We start from the raw sequence: 20,471 nt of genomic DNA on the forward strand, positions 1-20,471 counted from the left end.
TTGTCGTCACTGAAATCTAGAAGAATGCAGAGGGATCTCATTGAAATGAGACGAGATGAAATGAGGTGTTGCAGTTAGGAAGGACAAATCAAGGTAAATGGTAGGGCACTGAGAGTGCAGAGGGCCAAAGGGATCTGAGATCCCTGAGATCTGAGATCTGATGTATGATTAAAAATGAGAAAAAAGTGGATGAATTTGGTTCAGAGCAAAACCTCATGATATAATGGACAGAGGAAGAGAGAGTTCAGATATCTAATTCCCTGAAACTGACATCCCAGGTAGACAGGGTTGTAAAGAAGGCTTTTGGCATCCTGGCATTCATAAATCAAAGTACTGAGTATAGAAGTTGGGACGTCATGGTGAGGTTGTATAAGACATTGGTGAGGCCAAGTGCTCAGTTCTGGTCACCTAATTATAGGAAGGATATCAGTAAGACTGAAAGAGTGCAGAGAAGATTTACTAGGATGTTACCGGGTCTTCAGGAGTTGAGTTGCAGGGAAAGATTGAACAGGTTAGGACTTTATTCCTTGGAGCGTAGAAGAATGAGGGGAGATTTGATAGAGGTTTACAAAATTATGAGGGGTATGGACAGAGTAACTGCGATTAGGCTCCTTCCACTTAGATTGGGAGAGATAAATACGAGAGGACATGGCTTTAGGGTAAAAGGGGAAAGGTTTAGGGGGAACATCTTCACTCAGAGAGTGGTGGGAATGTGGAATGAGCTGTCATCTGACGTGGTAAATGTGGGCACACTCTTATGTTTTAAGAATAAATTGGATATATACACGGATGGGAGAGGTCTGGAGGGTTATGGACTGGGTGCAGATCAATGGGACTAGCAGAATAAAGTGTCAGCACAGAATAGAAGAGCCGAATGGCCTGTTTACTGTGCTATGGTTCTATGGAAACAACCGAACATTGAAAGGACTAGATAGGGTGGATGTGGAGAGGATGTTCCTTATGGTGGTGGTATCCAGAACTAGAGAGCATAAAATTGAGGGGAGACCCCTTAGAACAGAGGTAAGGAGAATTTTTTTTTAGCCAGAGAGTAGCAAATCTGTGGAATGCTCTGCCACAGACTGTGATGGAGGCCAAGTCCATGCATATATGTAAGGCAGAAGTTAATTGTTTCCTGATCACACAGGGCATCAAAGGATATGGTGAGAAGGCAGCTGTGTGGGGTTGAGTGCAATCTGGGATCAGCCATGAAGGAAGGGCGGAGTAGACTCGAAGGGCTGAATGGCCTAATTCTACTCTCTCTTATGATTTTACGGTCTTATGGTCTAAGGTACTGAAATTCAGGGAGGAGCAAAAGATGCTCCCAGACACACAAACCTCTAATAAATTAATTACGTAGCCCAAATGAGACAAGTGCCTTCAAGTGGGCAATGACCCTGTTAAAAATGTCATCTCTTGACCTTTAAAAAGTCTTCAACTGTTATCTGTAAAAGAGTTGTGGTAGAAGCACAGCTATCCTGGATTGTCAATTTTCTTTACATCATTAATTTGACAAACAGTATGGAAATAACAATTAATCAGCAGATTATCTCCTGCAGACTTTGCAAGAATGTTATTTTCTAATAATAAACCACTTAATGTGCAAGAAATTTGTTAATGATCGTAAAGAATATATGATTGATTTCAATGCTTTAAAATTGTGATGACTAAAATTTATGTAACCTGTATTGGCACTAATGGATCTCAGGCTACAAAGTGAAAGCATAATACTATATATTTGATTTAATTCGCCTATATACCAAAAGTAAAATGCATATAAATTGCTAAATGGCACCATTACAATGTAATCTTTGGTAAGAATAGTTATTTGTTTTATGTTTCTCATACAAGGAATATATGGCTCTGAAAAAATCCATTATGTTTAAATCCTGCAGAAAAACCTGGAGAGGTTTTGTGTACATCTTTACAAAATTGGACGAGCCAGTTCTTGTTGGAATTGTAAAGCTATTTTGCGCAGTTGAAAATAGCCATGGTATAATGGCTCTAATCAGGAAATTGTAAAGGATTGGCCAATTTTTTTTAAAGAGCCACAAAAGATGAAACAACCTCCATGCTGTTCCACTCTACAACTCATGTTGTCAGAATTATTCATTTACTTATTTATTTTTCATTTGAACAGCTTGTCTTCTTTGTACATTTGTTTGTTAGTCTTGGTGTGCAGCTTTTCACTGATTCTATTGTGCTTCCTTCTTTTACTGTGAATGCCTGCAAGAAGGTGAATCTTGGGGTTGTATTGGCGACGTGCACATACTTGGATAGTAAATTTACTTTAAATTGAAACGTTCAGGAACAACGTTGTCCATCTGGGCACACTGCAGCCTTTGGGATTCAATGTCAAGTCCAGCAATTTTGATAACTTGCTTTGCCTACTCGTATCAGAATTAGTCAATTCTAGTTAAGGTTACCCATCTGCAGTATGATCTCAGTTTCTCCCTCCTCTGACACTGCCTGTTCTGCTCAGCATTTCCAGCGTCCTTCTTTTGGTTTTAGGTTTCAGCAACTTTGTAAGCCTGCAGTTTAGAGCATATATGAGTCTTGATGTTTGTTTTCTCTCTGTCTGGAACATGGAACAGAATTTTTCTGATCTTAATGCCAATTTATAACGAATGTCCTCTTCCTGTGTATCATCCATATCCTGTCACAATCATGAGTCTGTCTAAAAGCCACATTAAAATCCACCAAACTGCCTATTTCTATTACTATCCCTGGTAACTTATTCCAGACAACTACCACACTCTGCGCAAAATACTTGCCCTTCACATTGCCCTTAAATTTACTCCCTCTGACCTTTAAAGCACATCCTTTGGTATTTGAAATTTCTATCCTGGGGCAAAGACTCTGACTGAATGCCCTATCTTTGCCTCGCAAATATTTTAAAACTTGGATCGGGTCACTGCTTAGCACTTGACACTCCAAGGAGAACAGTCCAAGTGTGTCCAACCTTGCCTTGTAGATCATACACTCCAATCCAAGCAACATCCTGTAAACCCTCTTCTGCACTCTTTCCATACTATCCATAGGGGTGATCAGAAATGAAACAATACAAGTGAAGTCTGACTAAAGTTTTATGTAGCTACAATGTAAGTTCCTTACTCTTGTACTCAACACTCTTACCAATGAAGGCAAGCTTGCCACACATGTTCCTTACCACTTCATCTACTTGTGTTGCTATTTTCAGTGAACTATGCACTTGAACCCCAAGGTCTATTTCATTTCAATGTCACTGGTCTTCCCAAAGTTCAACATCTCACACTTGTCCAGATTAAACTCCATTTGCCACTTCTCTAGCCATATCTATAGATGATCTATATCCCTTTGTTTTCTTGGACAGTTCTTTATATTGTTCCCAACACCACCAATCTTGGTGACACCTGCAGTTTATTAATCCATCCATCTATACTTTCACCCAAGTATATATAGTATCACAAAAGACAGAGCTCCCAGCACCAGTGCTTGCAGAACCCCACCAGTCATGAACCTCTGGCCAGAAAAACAGCCTCATATCCCTACTCTGTCTTTTACCAACGAGCCAGTTCCAAATCCAAACTTGCAATTCACCCTGGATACCAGGCATCCTAATTTCCTGAATCAACCTACCAGGACTCTCATCCATAAGCACAAAGATCACTTGAGCAGGAATATCAGTGATATTCCATTTGTCCTATCCCTCGCCTCTTTCTCTGCAACTTAAGACTAGTGAGTTTTCTTACTTTTACAGCTCTGACATAGGGTTTTCTGAAACATAAACTCCACTTCTTTGTCTATAAAAATGCCTGATCACTTTTCTATTTTGCTTCAATTTTTCTTTACTATGCTCCTGATTTAGACACAACACAGTCAAGAAATTATTTAGGGCATAGAGTATAGATTAATTCAGCATGATGTTGTGTCGAGCTTGACAACACTTTATACTAAATACCCTCTTCTTGTGTGCCATGCATTTCCCTCCATTACTTTTATATTCATGTGTTGGTAAAGGCAATTACTAAAAGCTTATTACACTGAAGTTAGTTACATTGAAGAAACAATTCAGAAGTATCTAGAGGAGCACTTGAATTGTCAAACCATTTAAGGCTCTGGACCAAGAACTAGTCAATGGGATTAGTTTGGACTGATATTTAACTGTAGGCATGGATACTGTGCACTGAAGGACCAGCTTTATATGCAATTTTATGACACAATGAGGGCCTTATAGTCACACACACGTCAGCTTAGAATGGCATCCTGGTTCATATCCACAAAATTAAATAAGCTGACATTTAGTGACAACCTAACAGCTTTTAAGGTCACTTACTAATGCTGGTTCACCACTTATTGGGACTTACTTAATTCAATCATGACATGATGAGTTGGGCTTTGAACTGGTGACTGTTGTAGAAGAATTACTTGTCTAATATATGATGTAGAAACCTGTAACTTGATTCTAATAAAATAAAAATGTTATAAATTAACATTAAGATAGCAAGAGCTTTGGAATTTTCCATATAAAACACTCACCTGTAAACAAGCAATGAAAATCTCTCTATGCAATTTATAATTCTTTGCATACACTTCTAGCTTTTTTTCCATCGGTGATTAGCTTCAGAGAGATTTTCAACATTAATAATCTGGGTGAATAGCATTATCATATTGTTAAAATGCAATAAACTTTCAAAAAATTGTTATGCAGCAGCAGGGACCAAAAGGCCATTTTTCAGCACTGTATCAAGCTATTGAGTTTAATGATCAGCTTCCTACAATGACATATACTCTGGAATTCTAACCAACATGCACAAAGAGGTCATATGCCTACAGTAGCTATACCAGAAGTTGCTCCGCAATTACTTGGAAATATTTGCTGAATTTATAAGTTCATCTTATCTCTTTTATACAGAACTGGCAGGGACTTCATCCTACCTGAACAGGATTAATGTCATAGTGTTGTGGACCTGGAGCCAGAAGAGCTCCCGGAGTAATGAGCACAGATTCACGGCTTGTCAAAGACAGAAAGGGAGCATATCCATCTGTAATGAAAGAAAACTAACTTAGAGATTTTTTTTACCCTGCTAACATGCTATTTTAGAATCTATGTTTTATAAAATATTGTGAACATTCCTTCTTAACATGCTGGAAAAGCTTCAAAGAAATATTTTTAATAAGCCAATTTTATCACCAGGTTTAAGGGGCCATCAAAAGAAAGACAGTGGTGGGAGGTGTCCTGGAAAATTATCAGATTGCATGCCAGCTTTAAAGGATAAATTAGAAGATTCAACACTCCTGTGAAAAGCTGTTATTGACAGATTCTAGATGAAAAGTCATCAAATTTGTGTGGAGACTGCCCATGTTGTAACTTGGAGTGAGAAACAAAGTGCTGGTGGAACTCAGCAGGTCAGGCAGCATCTGTGGAGGCAGAGAGATGGCTGACATTTTGGATTGAGACCCTGCATCAGGAACAGAAATGCTGACTATCCCTCTTCTTCCACAAATGTTGCCTGACCTGCTCAGTTTCTCCAGCAATTTATATTTCAGTTTGCATTCGTGTGGCTCTAAATCCCACTCCATGGCAGCCGAGACTGAGACTTTTAGCTGCACCGCTGGAGGTGTCATCATCCACATGAGATTCCAATCAAAGAACAGCTACCTTCGCAAAAGATTTCATAAAGCTGCTTCAAGGAAAGAGGAATTATCCTTCATGTTATGGCAAATGCCCTTAATCAACCTACATTGATCATTATCTAAATGTTGCTTCAGGGAACCTTATGGCCGTTTTCTTTGAAGCTATAACAGAGGTTAAGAAAAGTTTTGCTCAGCTACATTTGGAGTATTGTGTGCAGTTCTAGTCCCAACGTTATAGGAAGAATTTGGAGCTTTTGAAGAAAGTGGAAAAGAGGTTTAAATCGTAGACACGAGGGGTACTTGCAGATGCTGGAAATCTAGAGCAACGCACAATGTCCTGCAGGAGCCCAGAAGCCAGGCAGCATCCAAGGATGGAACAAACAGTCCACACTTCGGGCCAAAACCGCTCATCAGGAGACCTGAAGAAGGGTCTCAGCCTGGTGTCGACCGTTTGTTCCCATCCACGGATGCTGCCTGACCTGCTGGGCTCCTCCAGCACTTTGCCTGTGTGTGTGTTGCAAAAGATGTTTACTTTGACGTTGTCTGGATTAGACAGTATGAGCGATAAAGGGAGGCAGAACAAAACTTGGATTGTTTTCTCTGGCACATTAGAGGCTGAGGGGCTACCTGATGGAAGTTTATAAAATTACAAGAGGCACAGAGAGAGAAGAGCTTTTTTCTCCCCCAAGGTAGATTTGTAAAAGCTAGAGGACATGGGTTTAAGGTGAGATGGGAAACATTTGAAGGAGATGAGCAGGGCAAGATTTTTTCTTTTAAACACACAGAATAGTAAGTGCCTGGAAAGTACTGCCAGGGAAGCAGGTACAATAATGACATCTAAAAGGCTTTTCAATAGATGCATGAATATGAGGAGATACGGCTCATTGCAAACAATGACTCCCTTTTCATTTTATGTATTAGGCTTTTCTAGTTTGAAATTAAATGTTTCGATTTATTTTCCCTAACTACTTGTGATACCCAGTTACTCATTATTTAATTAAGTAAATAATGGATATTTCCCTATTGGATATACTGTATAAGCAACTATCATATGACGCCTAGTTTCACAAACACATGGAAACAACTTCAGAATCTGAATCAATTTTATTAACAATGTTGTTAAATGTATTGTTGTGTGGGAACAGTACAGTGCAAGACAAAAAACATCATAATTTACAAATAAATATAAATAGTGCAAAACAGGAATGATGTGGCAATATTTATGAAACATTCGGAAATCTGATGGCAGAGGAGAAGAAGCTGTTGCTGTATCCTGAGTCTCAGTCTTTAGGCTCCTGTATCAGCTCTCAATGGTGGGGTGTTTGTGCCCATGATGCAGCTGGCTGTCTACAATCCCCAGCGGTCACTTTCAATCTGAGCCTCTATATCAGGAGACGAGTGACCCAGTCAGAATGCTCTCCACTATACACCTGTAGAAATCAAGAGTCTTTGCTTTCGTACCAAATCTCCTCAAACTCCTAATCAAGTAGAACCACCATCATGCCTGCTTTGTAATTGCATCAATGGTGGACCCAAGTTAGATTCTCCCAGATGTTGACAGCCAGGAACGTGAAGCTGCTCATCCTTTCTATCACTTGCTGGCTCCTCAGTGACTGGTGCGTGTTCTCCCGAATTCCCCTTTCTGAAGTCCACAATCAATTATAACCATATAACCATATAACAATCACAGCACGGAAACAGGCCATCTCGGCCCTCCTAGTCCGTGCCGAACTCTTAATCTCACCTAGTCCCACCTACCCGCACTCAGCCCATAACCCTCCACTCCTTTCCTGTCTATATACCTATCCAATTTTACCTTGAATGACACAACTGAACTGGCCTCTACTAATTCCATCAAACATTTTCATAACCCTCCTATTTTCTGGAATAATTCCTTCTTGAATAGAATCAATAAATTGTAACAGCATGGGAGGAAGCCATTCAACCTGTCCTGGAGGTCAGTCCCATTCCATACTCACTCTATAACACAAGAGATTACTTTCCCTCAAGTACTTTTCTAAATCCCTTTTCAAACTGCAGAATGGCTATTTTCGCCATCGTTTCAGACAGTGACACAGTTTCCTACATGAAGAACTTTTCTTCCTATTCTCCATACATCTTCTTCCCAGCTCGCAAATCCTTGTATCATCTATTATTGAGGCAATAGACAAGATGGCACAGTCTTACTCAAGAACAAGTGATGAACAACACAACAACAATCATAGGAGCAGCTACTCTGCAAGTCCTGATGCTGGACTTCAACCCAAAACATTGAAATTACTTTCTCTCCGTGGATGAAGCTTACACTGCTGAGCTCCTCCAGCAGATTGATTGTTGCTCCTGATTCAAGCAGTCTCTTGTGTTTCCATTTGATGAACAGAGAGATTTAGGGATCCAAATTCTCTGAAAATAGCAACACAGGTGTACAGGGCAGTGAAGAAAACATGTGGCATGTCTGCTTTCACAGCTTGGGGCTCAAAATATAAGGATTCTGATATTTTATTGCAACTTCACAAAGCTGCACTTGGAGAACTGAGCACAGGCATAATTGCCTAGAACTTGATCTCTGGTCTGTATGCCAATTACCTTGGAATTCAAAAACTGTGCTTAACACGCTGTTGACATTGCAGCACAGTCCAGACTGAGGTGACTTTCAAGCCAGAACCTGCTCTGGAAAGACTGAACTACCCCGGTTTATCCAGCAGGTGGCGGGCTAGCTTAGAATCGGTCATCATTCATTCAGTATTTAAATACTGTACAAGTCTGCCGGCTCTCCTCGCAACGGGAGGGACATTCCAGTGGTTATAACAGTTTCCCCAGAAACTGGGAAGATCAGAGACCATTACAGCGGGGGAAGCATGGTAGTGCGGCAGGTAATGGAGCTACAGCATAGTCCCATTTTCCCAGGTCCAACCTCATCTCCAGTGCTGTCTGCATGACACTTCCCCATTTTCCCTGCGCTCCGGTTTCCATAAGACAGTAAAACGGAGGTGCAGAATTAGCCACATCGAGTCTGCCACGCTATTCCATCATGGCAAACATGCTGATGGGTTAAGAAGGGTAGGTGGCAGGGGAAAGAAATGGGCATGCGGGAGAGAATAGGTTACTGGGAGACATGTGGGAAAGGGTACTCAGTGGGCTGAATGGTCTCCTTATATGAGACAAGGGAAGTTAATTGAATTTTATTAACTTATGAATTGAGAAACGACACTGGGGCTCAGTCTGTAATGCTGAATGATATCTGGGGTTGGAATCACAATCGTGTACAAAATGTGTTGGCAGAGAAGGTGTGAGACTTAAGAAAGAGCACGACAGCGGGATTAGAATTGGAATGTTCTAGCAAAAAAATGGAATGTTCTAGCAAGCTCAAGGCTCAAATTGTCTCATTCAGGGATTTTCTTTGCTTCACTACTTGTAGCCCTCCCTTCAGCTGCCAAGGCCCTCATTTCTGGAATTCCTGCTATAATCCTCTCCCCCTCTCCCCTCCCGTAACACGGCAGGGAATCTGACCAAGCTTTCCATCAAATGTCTTGTTCAAATTTGTTGGTAAGTAGCTCCTGTGTCAATACAACGTTGTTGTCAGGAAGAGGAAACTGAGAAGTGATCCTTGACAGGTTTCTTACACGGGAAACAATAGCAAGGCACTGTATAATTAAAACTGAATAAATCCTCAAAGCAAAGGAGCTGCTGGAATGGTGGAAATAAATTTAAATTACAGAGCAGCCACGAAGGCCAAATGAAATGTTTCTCTGCTGCAAATACCAACTGCTCACATCAGATGTAATGTCAGTAATCAGCATTTTCTTCACTGAAGTCACTTAGTTTCAGATTCATCCATGGCTGACAGCATAAATGAAATGCTTTAAATCAAAGAGTCTTATAAAATTCCCAGAAATAGCAGAAGGGCCTAAAATTGGGAGCATTCTAGAAGGAAGCAAAGAAGCCTGAAAAAATTGATCGAAGACAGAACGAGAAAGGTAACTGACAGAAAAGATGGACTGAAATGGGATATTTCAGGTACTTGAAAAGAAAGGGGCTAGCGAGGGCAAATATGTGCTCCTTAAATCAGAATCAGGTTTATTATCACTGAAACAGGTCATGAAATTTATTGTTTTGCCAAAGCAGTGCAGTGTAATAGATGAAATATACCATCCCTTATACTACCTAAATATATTGATCTAAATGGATGGCTTACAAAATGAAGTTTTTCACCATATCTCTGTACAAGTTCAACATTCAAAGCAAATTTATTATCAAAGTACATTTGTCACTATATACAACCTTGAGATTCATTTTCTTGCAGTCATACTGTGGTAAACTATGTATACCTTTCTGGACACGCCCCTCTGCTGTTAATAAAATTGATGCACTATCAATAACTCTTGGAGACTGGAAGTGAACGATAGGCTTTTATTAACAGCAAAAGGGAGCACGACATCTCGGAGACTGAGGGAGGAGCAGTGCCCCAATCGTCTTTATACAGGGGTCTGTGGGAGGAGCCACAGGAGCAGTCAGCAGAGGGGCATGTCCCGACAGGTATACATAGCTGCTGGCTAGGGGTATTGCTACTAGTAGGACCACGAGCTATAATCCCTGGGGGAATGGACAGGTGGAGAGGGAGAGTGCCACTGTGTGGAAGGCCACACTCTTAGCCCTTAGGTCAAAGGGATTGCCAGTCTCTCGCTGGCAGGAGGTCCTCCCCGAGGCACTCCACTCCATCCGCTCCGTTATGCACATCCACCAATGCAAGTTCTCATGAGCGACTTTTTTCTTTTCCCAGGAAGTCCACCACTGGGACCACCCTACCGGCTTGGCTGACATCCCCAGGGCCAGTGCTGCTCCGGAAACATGCGAGGAGCAATAAATACTCCCCACTGGTCGAGAGGATTCACCTACTTCATGCAAACCCCCAGTATGCCTACGTGGTCTTACCTGATGGGCGGGAGGACACGGTCTCCATCCACGACCTGGCGCCCGCAAGAGCACCAGACCCCTACCCCGAACACTCCACGGTAACTATGAACCCCGTACCCACCGATGTATATACCCACGAGACACCACACACGCCAAGCCCTACATAGACGCCTCACGACACTCCCATACCAGGCGCCATGCACACGCATGAGGGGTTACTGCTGCCTAATGGGCTGGCACCTCAAGTCAGGCTGGAGCCAGCACAATCACCGTCACCGGAGCAATCACCACCAGTGCTATGTAGATCGCAGCGACAGACTTGACCGCCTGATAGACTTGACCTGTAAATAAATTTGTAAGAAACTTCGCCCCGTGGGGACTCTCTTTTAAAACAAAGGGGGGGGGGTGAATGTGGTAAACTATGTATACCTGTCTGGACACGCCCCTCTGCTGTCTGCTCCTGTGGCTCCTCCCACAGACGCCTGTATAAAGGCAATTGGGGCACTGCTCCTCCCTCAGTCTTCAACAATGTCGTGCTCCCTTTTTGCTGTTAATAAAAGCCTATCGTTCACTTCCAGTCTCCAAGAGTTATTGATGGTGCATCACATACTTAAATCAATAATACAATAAAACCGGAATACTGTAGAAACAATGAAAGACCATACCAACTTGGGCATTCAACCAGTATGCAAATACAAAAAGAAATAATAATAATGATAATAAAAAATAAATAAGCAATAGATGAAGAGTCATTGAAAGTGAGTCCATAGATTGTGGGAACATTTCAGTGATGAGGCAAGTGAAGTTGAGTGAAGTTATCCACTCTGGTTCAAGAGCCTAAGGGTTGAGGGATTATATCTGTTCCTAAACCTGGCAGTGTTGGGCATGAGGGTCCTGTACCTCCTTCCTGATGACAGCAGCAAGGAGAAAGCATGGCCTGGATGGTGAGGGTCCTTGCTGATGAATGCTGCTTTCTTCCGAAGCACTCCCTGGAAGTGTGGGGAGGTCTTTACCTGTGATGGATGGGGCTATGTACACTACTTTTGGTATTTTCATTCTAGGCCATTGGTGTTTCCATATCCGGTCATGATGCAACCAGTCAGTATGCTCTCCACCATAACTTTATAGAAATTTGCCCAATGTTTAAATAGCATGTTAAATCTGTGCAAACTTCTGATGCACCTATTCATTCCAAAGTTTCATATAACTACGACATGACTTCTCAACTTTTATACTGAACACCTTCAACAATAAAGGCAATCGTGCTGTCCACCTTCTCCACCAGCCTATCTACTGACTCAAGGAACCATAGTCTTGCATCTCCAAGAATTTCCTCCTGAAGTCCTTCTACTTATTGCATACTTTCCACTCGCACTTGACTACATATCACCTCAATGTACCACCTCACACATGTGGATAAACTCTATCTGGCATTTTCAGATGAACTATTTCCTGCTGCATACTTTGACAAATGTTCTCACATTACAAGTCCATCAATTTTCATGCCATTTTTAATCAGATCACCTAATTTTTCATGCAAACCATTGATATGTATTATAAACAACAGAAGTCCCTGCATTGAAGTTTACAGACCACTGTCCACAGACCTCCAGTCAGAAAAATACACCTGTACTATATCCTCTGTCTTCTACGACCAATCCAATTTTGGATTCAGTTACCAACTCACCAAGGATCTGATGTGACTTCATCTCTTGGACCAAGCAGCCATGAGGAACATTGTCAAATGTTTTATTAAGGTCCACTTAAACAACAGCTATTCCCCTCCTTCATCAATCATCTTTGTCACCTCCTCAAAAGGATCAAACTAAATTCCACAACACACACAAAATGCTGGTGGAACACAGCGGGCCAGGCAGCATCTATAGGGAGAAGCACTGTTGATGTTTCGGGCTGAGACCCTTCGTCAGGACTAAAGATAGTAAGAGATTTCAAAGTAGGAGGGGAAGGGGGAAATCCGAAATGATAGGAGAAGACAGGAGGGGGTGGGGCGAAGCTAAGAGCTGGAAATATGATTGGCAAAAGGGATACAGAGCTGGAGAAGGGAAAGGATCATGGGACGGGAGGCTTAGGGAGAAAGAAAGGGGGAGGGGAGCACCAGAGGGAGATGGAGAACAGGTGAAGAGTGATGAGCAGAGAGAGAGAGAGAAAAAAAGGAGGGGGGAAATAAATAAATCAGGAATGGGGTAAGAAGGGGAGGAGGGGCATTAATGGAAGTTAGAGAAATCAATGTTCATGCCATCAGGTTGGAGGCTACCCAGACAGAATATAAGGGGTTGTTCCTCCAACCTGAGTGTGGCTTCATCTTGACAGTAGAGGAGGCCATGGATAGACATATCAGAATGGGAATGGGACGTGGAATTAAAATGTGTGGCCCACTGGGAGATCCTGCTTTCTCTGGTGGACAAAGCATAGGTGTTCAGCTAAATAGTCTCCCAGTCTGCGTCGGGTCTCACCTACCACCCCACCAGCCTCCAGGTCCAACGTATAATTCCCCATAACTTCCGCCACCTCCAACAGGATCCCACTACCAAGCACATCTTTCCCTCCCCCCCCTTCTGCTTTCCACAGGGATCGCTCCCTATGCAACTCCCTTGTCCACTCGTCCCCCCCATCCCTTCCCACCGATCTCCCACCTGGCACTTATCCTTGTAAGTGGAACAAGTGCTACACCTGCCCTTACACTTCCTCCCTCACCACCATTCAGGGCCCCAGACAGTCCTTCCAGGTGAGGCGACACTTCACCTGTGAGTCGGCTGGTGTGGTATACTGTATCCGGTACTCCCAGTGTGCCCTTTATATATTGGTGAGACCCAACGCAGACCCAACCCAACGTTTCACTGGACACCTACGCTCGGTCTGCCAGAGAAAGCAGGATCTCACAGTGGCCACACATTTTACTTCCACGTCCCATTCCCATATGTCAATCCATGGCTTCCTCTACTGTTAAGATGAAGCCACACCCAGATTGGGGGAACAACACCTTATAGACCGGCTGGGTAGCCTCCAACCTGATGGCACGAACATTGACTTCTCTAACTTCCGTTAATACCCCTCTCCCCCTTCTTACCCCATCCCTGATTTATTTATTTTCCCCCTCCTTTTTTTGTCTCTCTGCCCATCACTCTGCCTGTTCTCCATCTCCCTCTGCTGCTCCCCTCTCCCTCTCTTTCTCCCTAAGCCTCCCATCCCATGATCCTCTCCCTTCTACAGCTCCGTATCCCTTTTGCTAAATACCTTTCCAGCTTCACCCCATGCCCTCCTGTCTTCTCCTATCATTTTGGACTTCCCCCTCCCTCTCCTACTTTGAAATCTATTACTATCTTTTCCTTCAGTTAGTCCTGATGAAGGGTCTCAGCCCGAAATGTCAACAGTGTTTCTCCCTGTAGATGCTGCCTGGCCTGCTGTGTTCCACCAGCATTTTGTGTGTGTTGTTTGAATTTCCAGCATCTGCAGATCTCCTCGTGTTTGCGAAACTAAATTCCACAACTGTCATGGTGAGATTTGAACTTGAAATTGTTCATCCAGACCTCTGAATGACCACTCCAATGAGTTAACTTCTGTAGCACCACCACCCTTCCCTGCCTCCTGATCAACAGTTAAATTGGAATCATCTCATCCCAGTTTATGACCAACAGACTGCAATCATAAAATTGATCCAGAATTCGCCAGTTCCCCCGAATAATCAACTTTTTTCCACATTCTGTGCTGTAAAACCTGACGCTGGCCCGTTCTGGCCTGATTGCCATTTAAAGCTGCCTCACCTCTCACTTGGACCAAGACACGGTGAAAAGCTTGTCTTGCATACTGTTTATGCAGATTAAATCATTACACAGAGCATTGAGTTAGAATAGGGCAAAACAATGCAAAATAAAGTGAAAAGCAACCAAAAAAGTGCAGTGCGCGTAAACAATGAAGTGGAAGATCATATCAAAGTAGATTGTGAGGCCAAGAATCCATCCAGTTGCACAAGCTCCAGCCAAGAGCCTGATAACAGTGGGATGGCAGCTGTCCCTGAGCCTGTGGTATGTGCTACCAGGCATTTGAATCTTCTGCCTATTGGGAGAAGAGCAAATGCCTGGGGTGGGTTGTGTCTTTGATGACACTGCCTGCTTTATCAAGGCAGCATGAAATACAGGTGGAATCCAAAGGGAGGAGGCTGGTCCCTGTGATGTGCTGAGCTGCGTCCATGACTCTCTGCAGCTTCTTGCAGTCACATGCACAGTATTTGCCATGCCAAGCATTTAGAATCCAGACAGAATGCTTTCTATGATGCATCGACAAAAATTGGTAGGGGTTGACAGATCATACCAAATTTCTTCAAATTTCTGAGGAAATAGAGGCGTTGGTGAACATTCTTGGTGAACATCACTGTGTTTGGACAAGGACACGCTATTGGTGAGGTTCACAAGCAGGAACTTGAAGCTCTCAACCCCCTGAACCTCAGCATTGAAGATGTAGACAGGAATGTGTGATCAACTCCTTTTCTGAATTTAATGACCAGCCCTTTTGTTTCACTGACACTGAGGGAAAGGTCATTGTCATGATGCCATGGTTTTCTATCTCCTTCCTGTATTCCGACTTCTTGTTATTTGAAATGTAGCACGCTGCAGTAGTATCATCTGCAAACTTGTAGATGAGCTAGAGGGAAATTTGGCCACACTGTCTTGAGTGTACAGGAGTAGAATAGGGGGCTGAGGATGCAACATTAAGGAGCACCAGTGTTCAGGACAATCGTGGCAGAGGTGCTGCTGCTGCCAATCCTTACTGATTGCAGTCTGTTGGTCAGAAAGTCAGGCATCCAGTTGCAGAGGGACGCACTGACCCCAGGATCAGGAGTTTGGTGGTGAGTCTGCTTGGAATAATGGTATTGAAGGCAGAACCATCGTCAATAAACTTTAGTCTGACATGGGTATCTTCATCATGCAGATGCTCCAGAGACGAGTGTAGGACCAGCAAGATAGCATGCACCACAGACTTGGTTCAGGGGTAAGCAAATTGAAGGGGTTGAGGTTGTCCAGAAAGAGTTGATGCAAGTCATGACCAGCCTCTTGAAGCACTTCATGATGGTGGAGAAGAGAGTCACTGAGCAGTAATCATTAAAGTGCATTACCCTGTTTTTCTTGGGGACTAGGATGATGGCAGTCTTCTTGATGCAAGAGGGAACCAAAGCCTGAAACACGGACAGTTTAAAAAAGTTTGCAAGTACCCCTGCCAGCTGATCCATACAGGATTTAAGACGTGGCTGGGGACACCCCCAAGGCCCGATGCTATCAGCAGGTTCACTCCCTGGAAGACTGATCTTACGTCTGAGACAGTGACCGTATATTCTGGTGAACTGGAGACTGTCAGGGTGGGTGGTGACATACTCGTTCGCTTCTGTTCAGAACGTGCATAGAAGCTCACTAGGAAGGAAAGCGATGCTGCTCAACTTCCTTTTGTAACCCTTGTAAGCCCTGCCACAGCTGACAGCTGGGCTGGTGCTTATCTTAGCATCTCTGATAACTTTATGGAGGTCAAATCTTAATTTCATGATGTCTAGAATCATAGATCACAAAATATAGAACACAGCATAGTACAGATCAGGAACAAAACCTTTGACCCCCAATGTTGTGCTGAACTAGTAATTAAATGCCAAACTAAGCCAATTCCTTCTGCCTGCATGATGTCCCTATCCCTCCATTCTCTGCATATTCCTGCGTGATGTCCCTATCCCTCCATTCTCTGCATATTCCTGCCTGATGTCCCTATCCCTCCATTCTCTGCATATTCCTGACTGATGTCCCTATCCCTCCATTCTCTGCATATTCCTGACTGATGTCCCTATCCCTCCATTCTCTGCATATTCCTGCCTGATGTCCCAATCCCTCCATTCTCTGCATATTCCTGACTGATGTCCCTATCCCTCCATTCTCTGCATATTCCTGACTGATGTCCCTATCCCTCCATTCTCTGCATATTCCTGACTGATGTCCCTATCCCTCCATTCTCTGCATATTCCTGTGTGATGTCCCTATCCCTCCATTCTCTGCATATTCCTGCCTGATGTCCCTATCCCTCCATTCTCTGCATATTCCTGCTTGATGTCCCTATCCCTCCATTCTCTGCATATTCCTGCTTGATGTCCCTATCCCTCCATTCTCTGCATATTCCTGCGTGATATGCCTATCCCTCCATTCTCTGCATATTCCTGCGTGATGTCCCTATCCCTCCATTCTCTGCATATTCCTGCGTGATGTCCCTATCCCTCCATTCTCTGCATATTCCTGCGTCTATGAGCATCTTAAATGCTTATCTGCCTCCACTACCAGCCTGGCAGTGCACGCCAGGCACCCACCCCTCTGGGCATAAAACAAAACTTTGCACTGCACACCTCATTGAACTCTCTCCTTCTCACCTTAAATGAATCTCCTCTAGTAATAGACATTTTGACTCTAGGGAAAAAAAATCCACCAAATATGGTGCATATAGATTTTCAGAAGGCCCTCAGTGAGTTACCCCCAGGATGGCACGTTGGTGCTTGAGCTGCCCTACAGTTCCAACAATCCGCATATAAATATTCCGGGAAATTCGGGAAACAGCAGGAAACTGTACCGAATGAAAAAGATTAGGCATGTCCATGCTGAATGATGGAGTAGGCTCCAAGGACTAAATCACTTATTCTTACTCCAAATTCTTATGTAGTTATTATCTTACAGTATGAATACTAAATTCAAGTCAAGTCGAGTTTACTGACGTGCACAAGTAGAAATACAATGGAAAAACTTGCTTGCAGCAGCACAAGCGTGTAGGTACAGGCAGGTTGTCTATACCTATGGAAAACAATTTCCGTCATGCTGAGAGAACAATAATGAAGCAATTTCAACTGATTTCCTGTGGTCATAGTACTAAACTTCTTACCTAAAGTCATTCTTTTCAACAATGCAACAATATTTAACACAGTAAAGTATATTTTCTAAAATGGAATAAAAATCACAGTAATCGATGAATATCTATAAAGAAAAGCTAAGTCAAATCTTTCAACAGTTATATTTCTATCAACTTACTATAAATTTGATATCCAGTATAATTTCTGCTGAGCATTTCCTACAATTTCTAGTATTTGCCATTTTTACATTTTTGCATTTTTAATATCTTCATAAGCATTCCCATATGCAGTGTTTGCGGTCATAAGTATAAACACTCAGTGGCTATTTTATTAGCTACATCTTGTGTCTGATAAAGTAGCCACTGAGTGTATGTTCGTGCCATCCACTTCATGGTTTGACATGTGTGTTCAGAGATGCTCTTCTGCACCCATGGTTACTTGAGTTACTGTAGCTTTCCTGTCAGCTTGAATCACTCTGGCCACTCTCCTCTGACTTCTCATTAACAAGGCATCTTTGCCCACAGAACTCCCACTCATCGGATGTTTTTTTTTAAAATTTGCACCATTCTCTGTAAGCTCTAGAGATTGTTGTGCATGGATGTCCCAGGAGATCAGCAGTTTCTGAGATACTCAAAAATGCTCTGACTGGCATCCTGACTGACCGACATTCCACAGTAAAAACCACTCAGATAACAAGTCTTCCCCATTCTGATATTTGGTCTACACAACTGAACTTTTTGACTATGTCTGCATGTTTTTATACATTGAGTTGCTGCCACATGATTAGCTGATTAGATATTTGTATTAACAAGTAGGTTTACAGTTGTATCTAAAAATGTGATCATTGAGTGTATGCCCCATTCTCTTCGATGACAGTAGTAATCTAGTAGACAACATACTTTCCTTCTGAGTTGGAAAGTTGTCGTTTCTAAGTCCCATTCCTTTAACATGTCATTCTAGACCTGCAATGGAAACCATTCTGGGGTGGTAAATTGGATTAGTAAGTATGCAGATGATACTAAGGTAGGTGGTGTCGTGGATAATGAAGTAGGTTTTCAAAGCTTGCAGAGAGATTTAGGCCAGTTAGAAGAATGGGCTGAATGATGGCAGATGGAGTCTAATGCTGATAAGTATGAGATGCTACATTTTGGTAGGATTAATCCAAATAGGACATACATGGTAAATGGTAGGGCATTGAAGAATGCAGTAGAACAGAGTGATCTAGGAATAATGGTGCATAGTTCCCTGAAGGTGGAATCTCATGTGGATAGGGTGGTGAAGAAAGCTTTTGGTATGCTGGCCTTTATAAATCAGAGCATTGAGTACAGGAGTTGGAATGTAATGTTAAAATTGTACAAGGCTTTGGTAAGGCCGAATTTGGAGTATTGTGTACAGTTCTGGTCACCTAATTATAGGAAAGTTATCAACAAAATAGAGAGAGTACAGAGAAGATTTACTAGAATGTTACCTGGGTTTCAGCACCAAAGTTACAGGGAAAGGTGGAACAAGTTAGGTCTTTATTCTTTGGAGCGTAGAAGGGTGAGGGGGGACTTGATAGAGATATTTAAAATAATGAGGGGGATAGATAGAGTTGACGTGGATAGGCTTTTTCCATTGAGAGTAGGGGAGATTCAAACAAGAGGACATGAGTTGAGAGATAGGGGGCAAAAGTTTAAGGGTAACACGAGGGAGAATTTCTTTACTCAGAGAGTGGCAGCTGTGTGGAACGAGCTTCCAGTAGAAGTGGTAGAGGTAGGTTTGGTATTGTCATTTAAAGTAAAATTGGATAGGTATATGGACAGGAAAAGAATGGAGGGTTATGGGCTGAGTGCGGGTCAGTGGGACTAGGTGAGAGTAAGCGTTCGGCACGGACTAGAAGGACCAAGATGGCCTGTTTCTATGCTGTAATTGTTATATGGTTATATTCTCTAGGACTGCTACATTATCAGAAATGTCTTCTTTCAGATGAGATGTTACACCATGTCCCCTTCATCATGACTTTTCAAATGGAGTTCGTAATCCTACTTGGAGACACAAGAGACTGCAGATGATGGGGCAGGCTCCCAGTGCAAGGTCCGAGCTGAGAGATTGACCTTTTTCATGAACACGTTTCCTGACTCCCGACCATCGGTGGTTACTACAGGAGGTGCTGTCTCATAAAGGCAACATCCTTCATCAGTCCCCATCATCAGGGACATGCTATCTTTTTGCAGCTACCATCAAGCAAAAGGCCTGAAGTCTCACACCAGCAGGTCCAAGAACAGCTATTTCCCTTCAGCCATTTGGTTTTTTTAATCAATTGGCAAAATCTTACACACTACGGTTTAGAAACACTATGGCCACTTTGATCTCTTGGCACTAAAATAGATTATTTTTCTTTATTATTCTAATTTGCATTCTCTCTTGTAGAAATCATTTACAGTTTATGTTTCATTTACGTTTTTTTTCTTGTGAATGCTGTTGATGATACTATGTGCCTGTGATGCTGCTGCAAGTGCGATTTTCATTACTCCTCAGCACAGTGCATATGTCAATAAACTTGACTTTGAATTTGACCTGCTTAGCTCCTCCTGCAGTTTTCTCTTGCTCCAGATGCTATTTATTTTCGCACATTTTTTTCTCAACCAGCATCATGCAAGGAAATCTCTCGGACATTAACAAGCCGCAATTTATGGGATCTTGCTGTGCACAAATGGACTACCATATTTCCTTCATTATAATAGTCACGTACTCCACTCGCACAAATGGGAAGTGGAAGGTGCCACATAATTGCAGATCCTTACCCTTTACTTGCCAAGTTGGACTTGTGACAGATGCAGATTAATAGACACACTCACTGGATTGGGGGTGGGGGACGCCTAAGCCTAGTGACCAATGTGGTTGCTGCCCAAGAAGCTGTCAAGTGGTAGAGCCAGAGCTCAGGTCCGTAATATCCCATCCTCTTTGTTTCATGACCATCATGTGGAATGTATGTACAACATTTTCTGCGTATTGTTTTAATCTATGGACAGAGTCACAGAGCACAGAAACAGGCCCATCTACCAAACTCGTCCATGTC

General features: G+C 42.7%; 1 protein-coding gene across 2 annotated transcripts in view; it reads right to left on the bottom strand.

Annotated features, from left to right (window-relative positions):
* stpg2 (sperm-tail PG-rich repeat containing 2) overlaps nt 1–20,471 on the bottom strand; it is a 591,496-nt gene that overhangs the window by 568,946 nt on the left and 2,079 nt on the right. For both annotated transcript variants that reach the window (XM_059965434.1, XM_059965433.1), the window contains exon 2: nt 4,915–5,021. In XM_059965434.1, coding sequence (XP_059821417.1) covers nt 4,915–5,021 — 107 coding nt within the window. The remainder of the gene's footprint in view (nt 1–4,914; nt 5,022–20,471) is intronic.

Source organism: Hypanus sabinus, chromosome 3 (genome assembly GCF_030144855.1).
Source record: "Hypanus sabinus isolate sHypSab1 chromosome 3, sHypSab1.hap1, whole genome shotgun sequence".
In the NCBI taxonomy this organism is placed as follows: domain Eukaryota; kingdom Metazoa; phylum Chordata; class Chondrichthyes; order Myliobatiformes; family Dasyatidae; genus Hypanus; species Hypanus sabinus.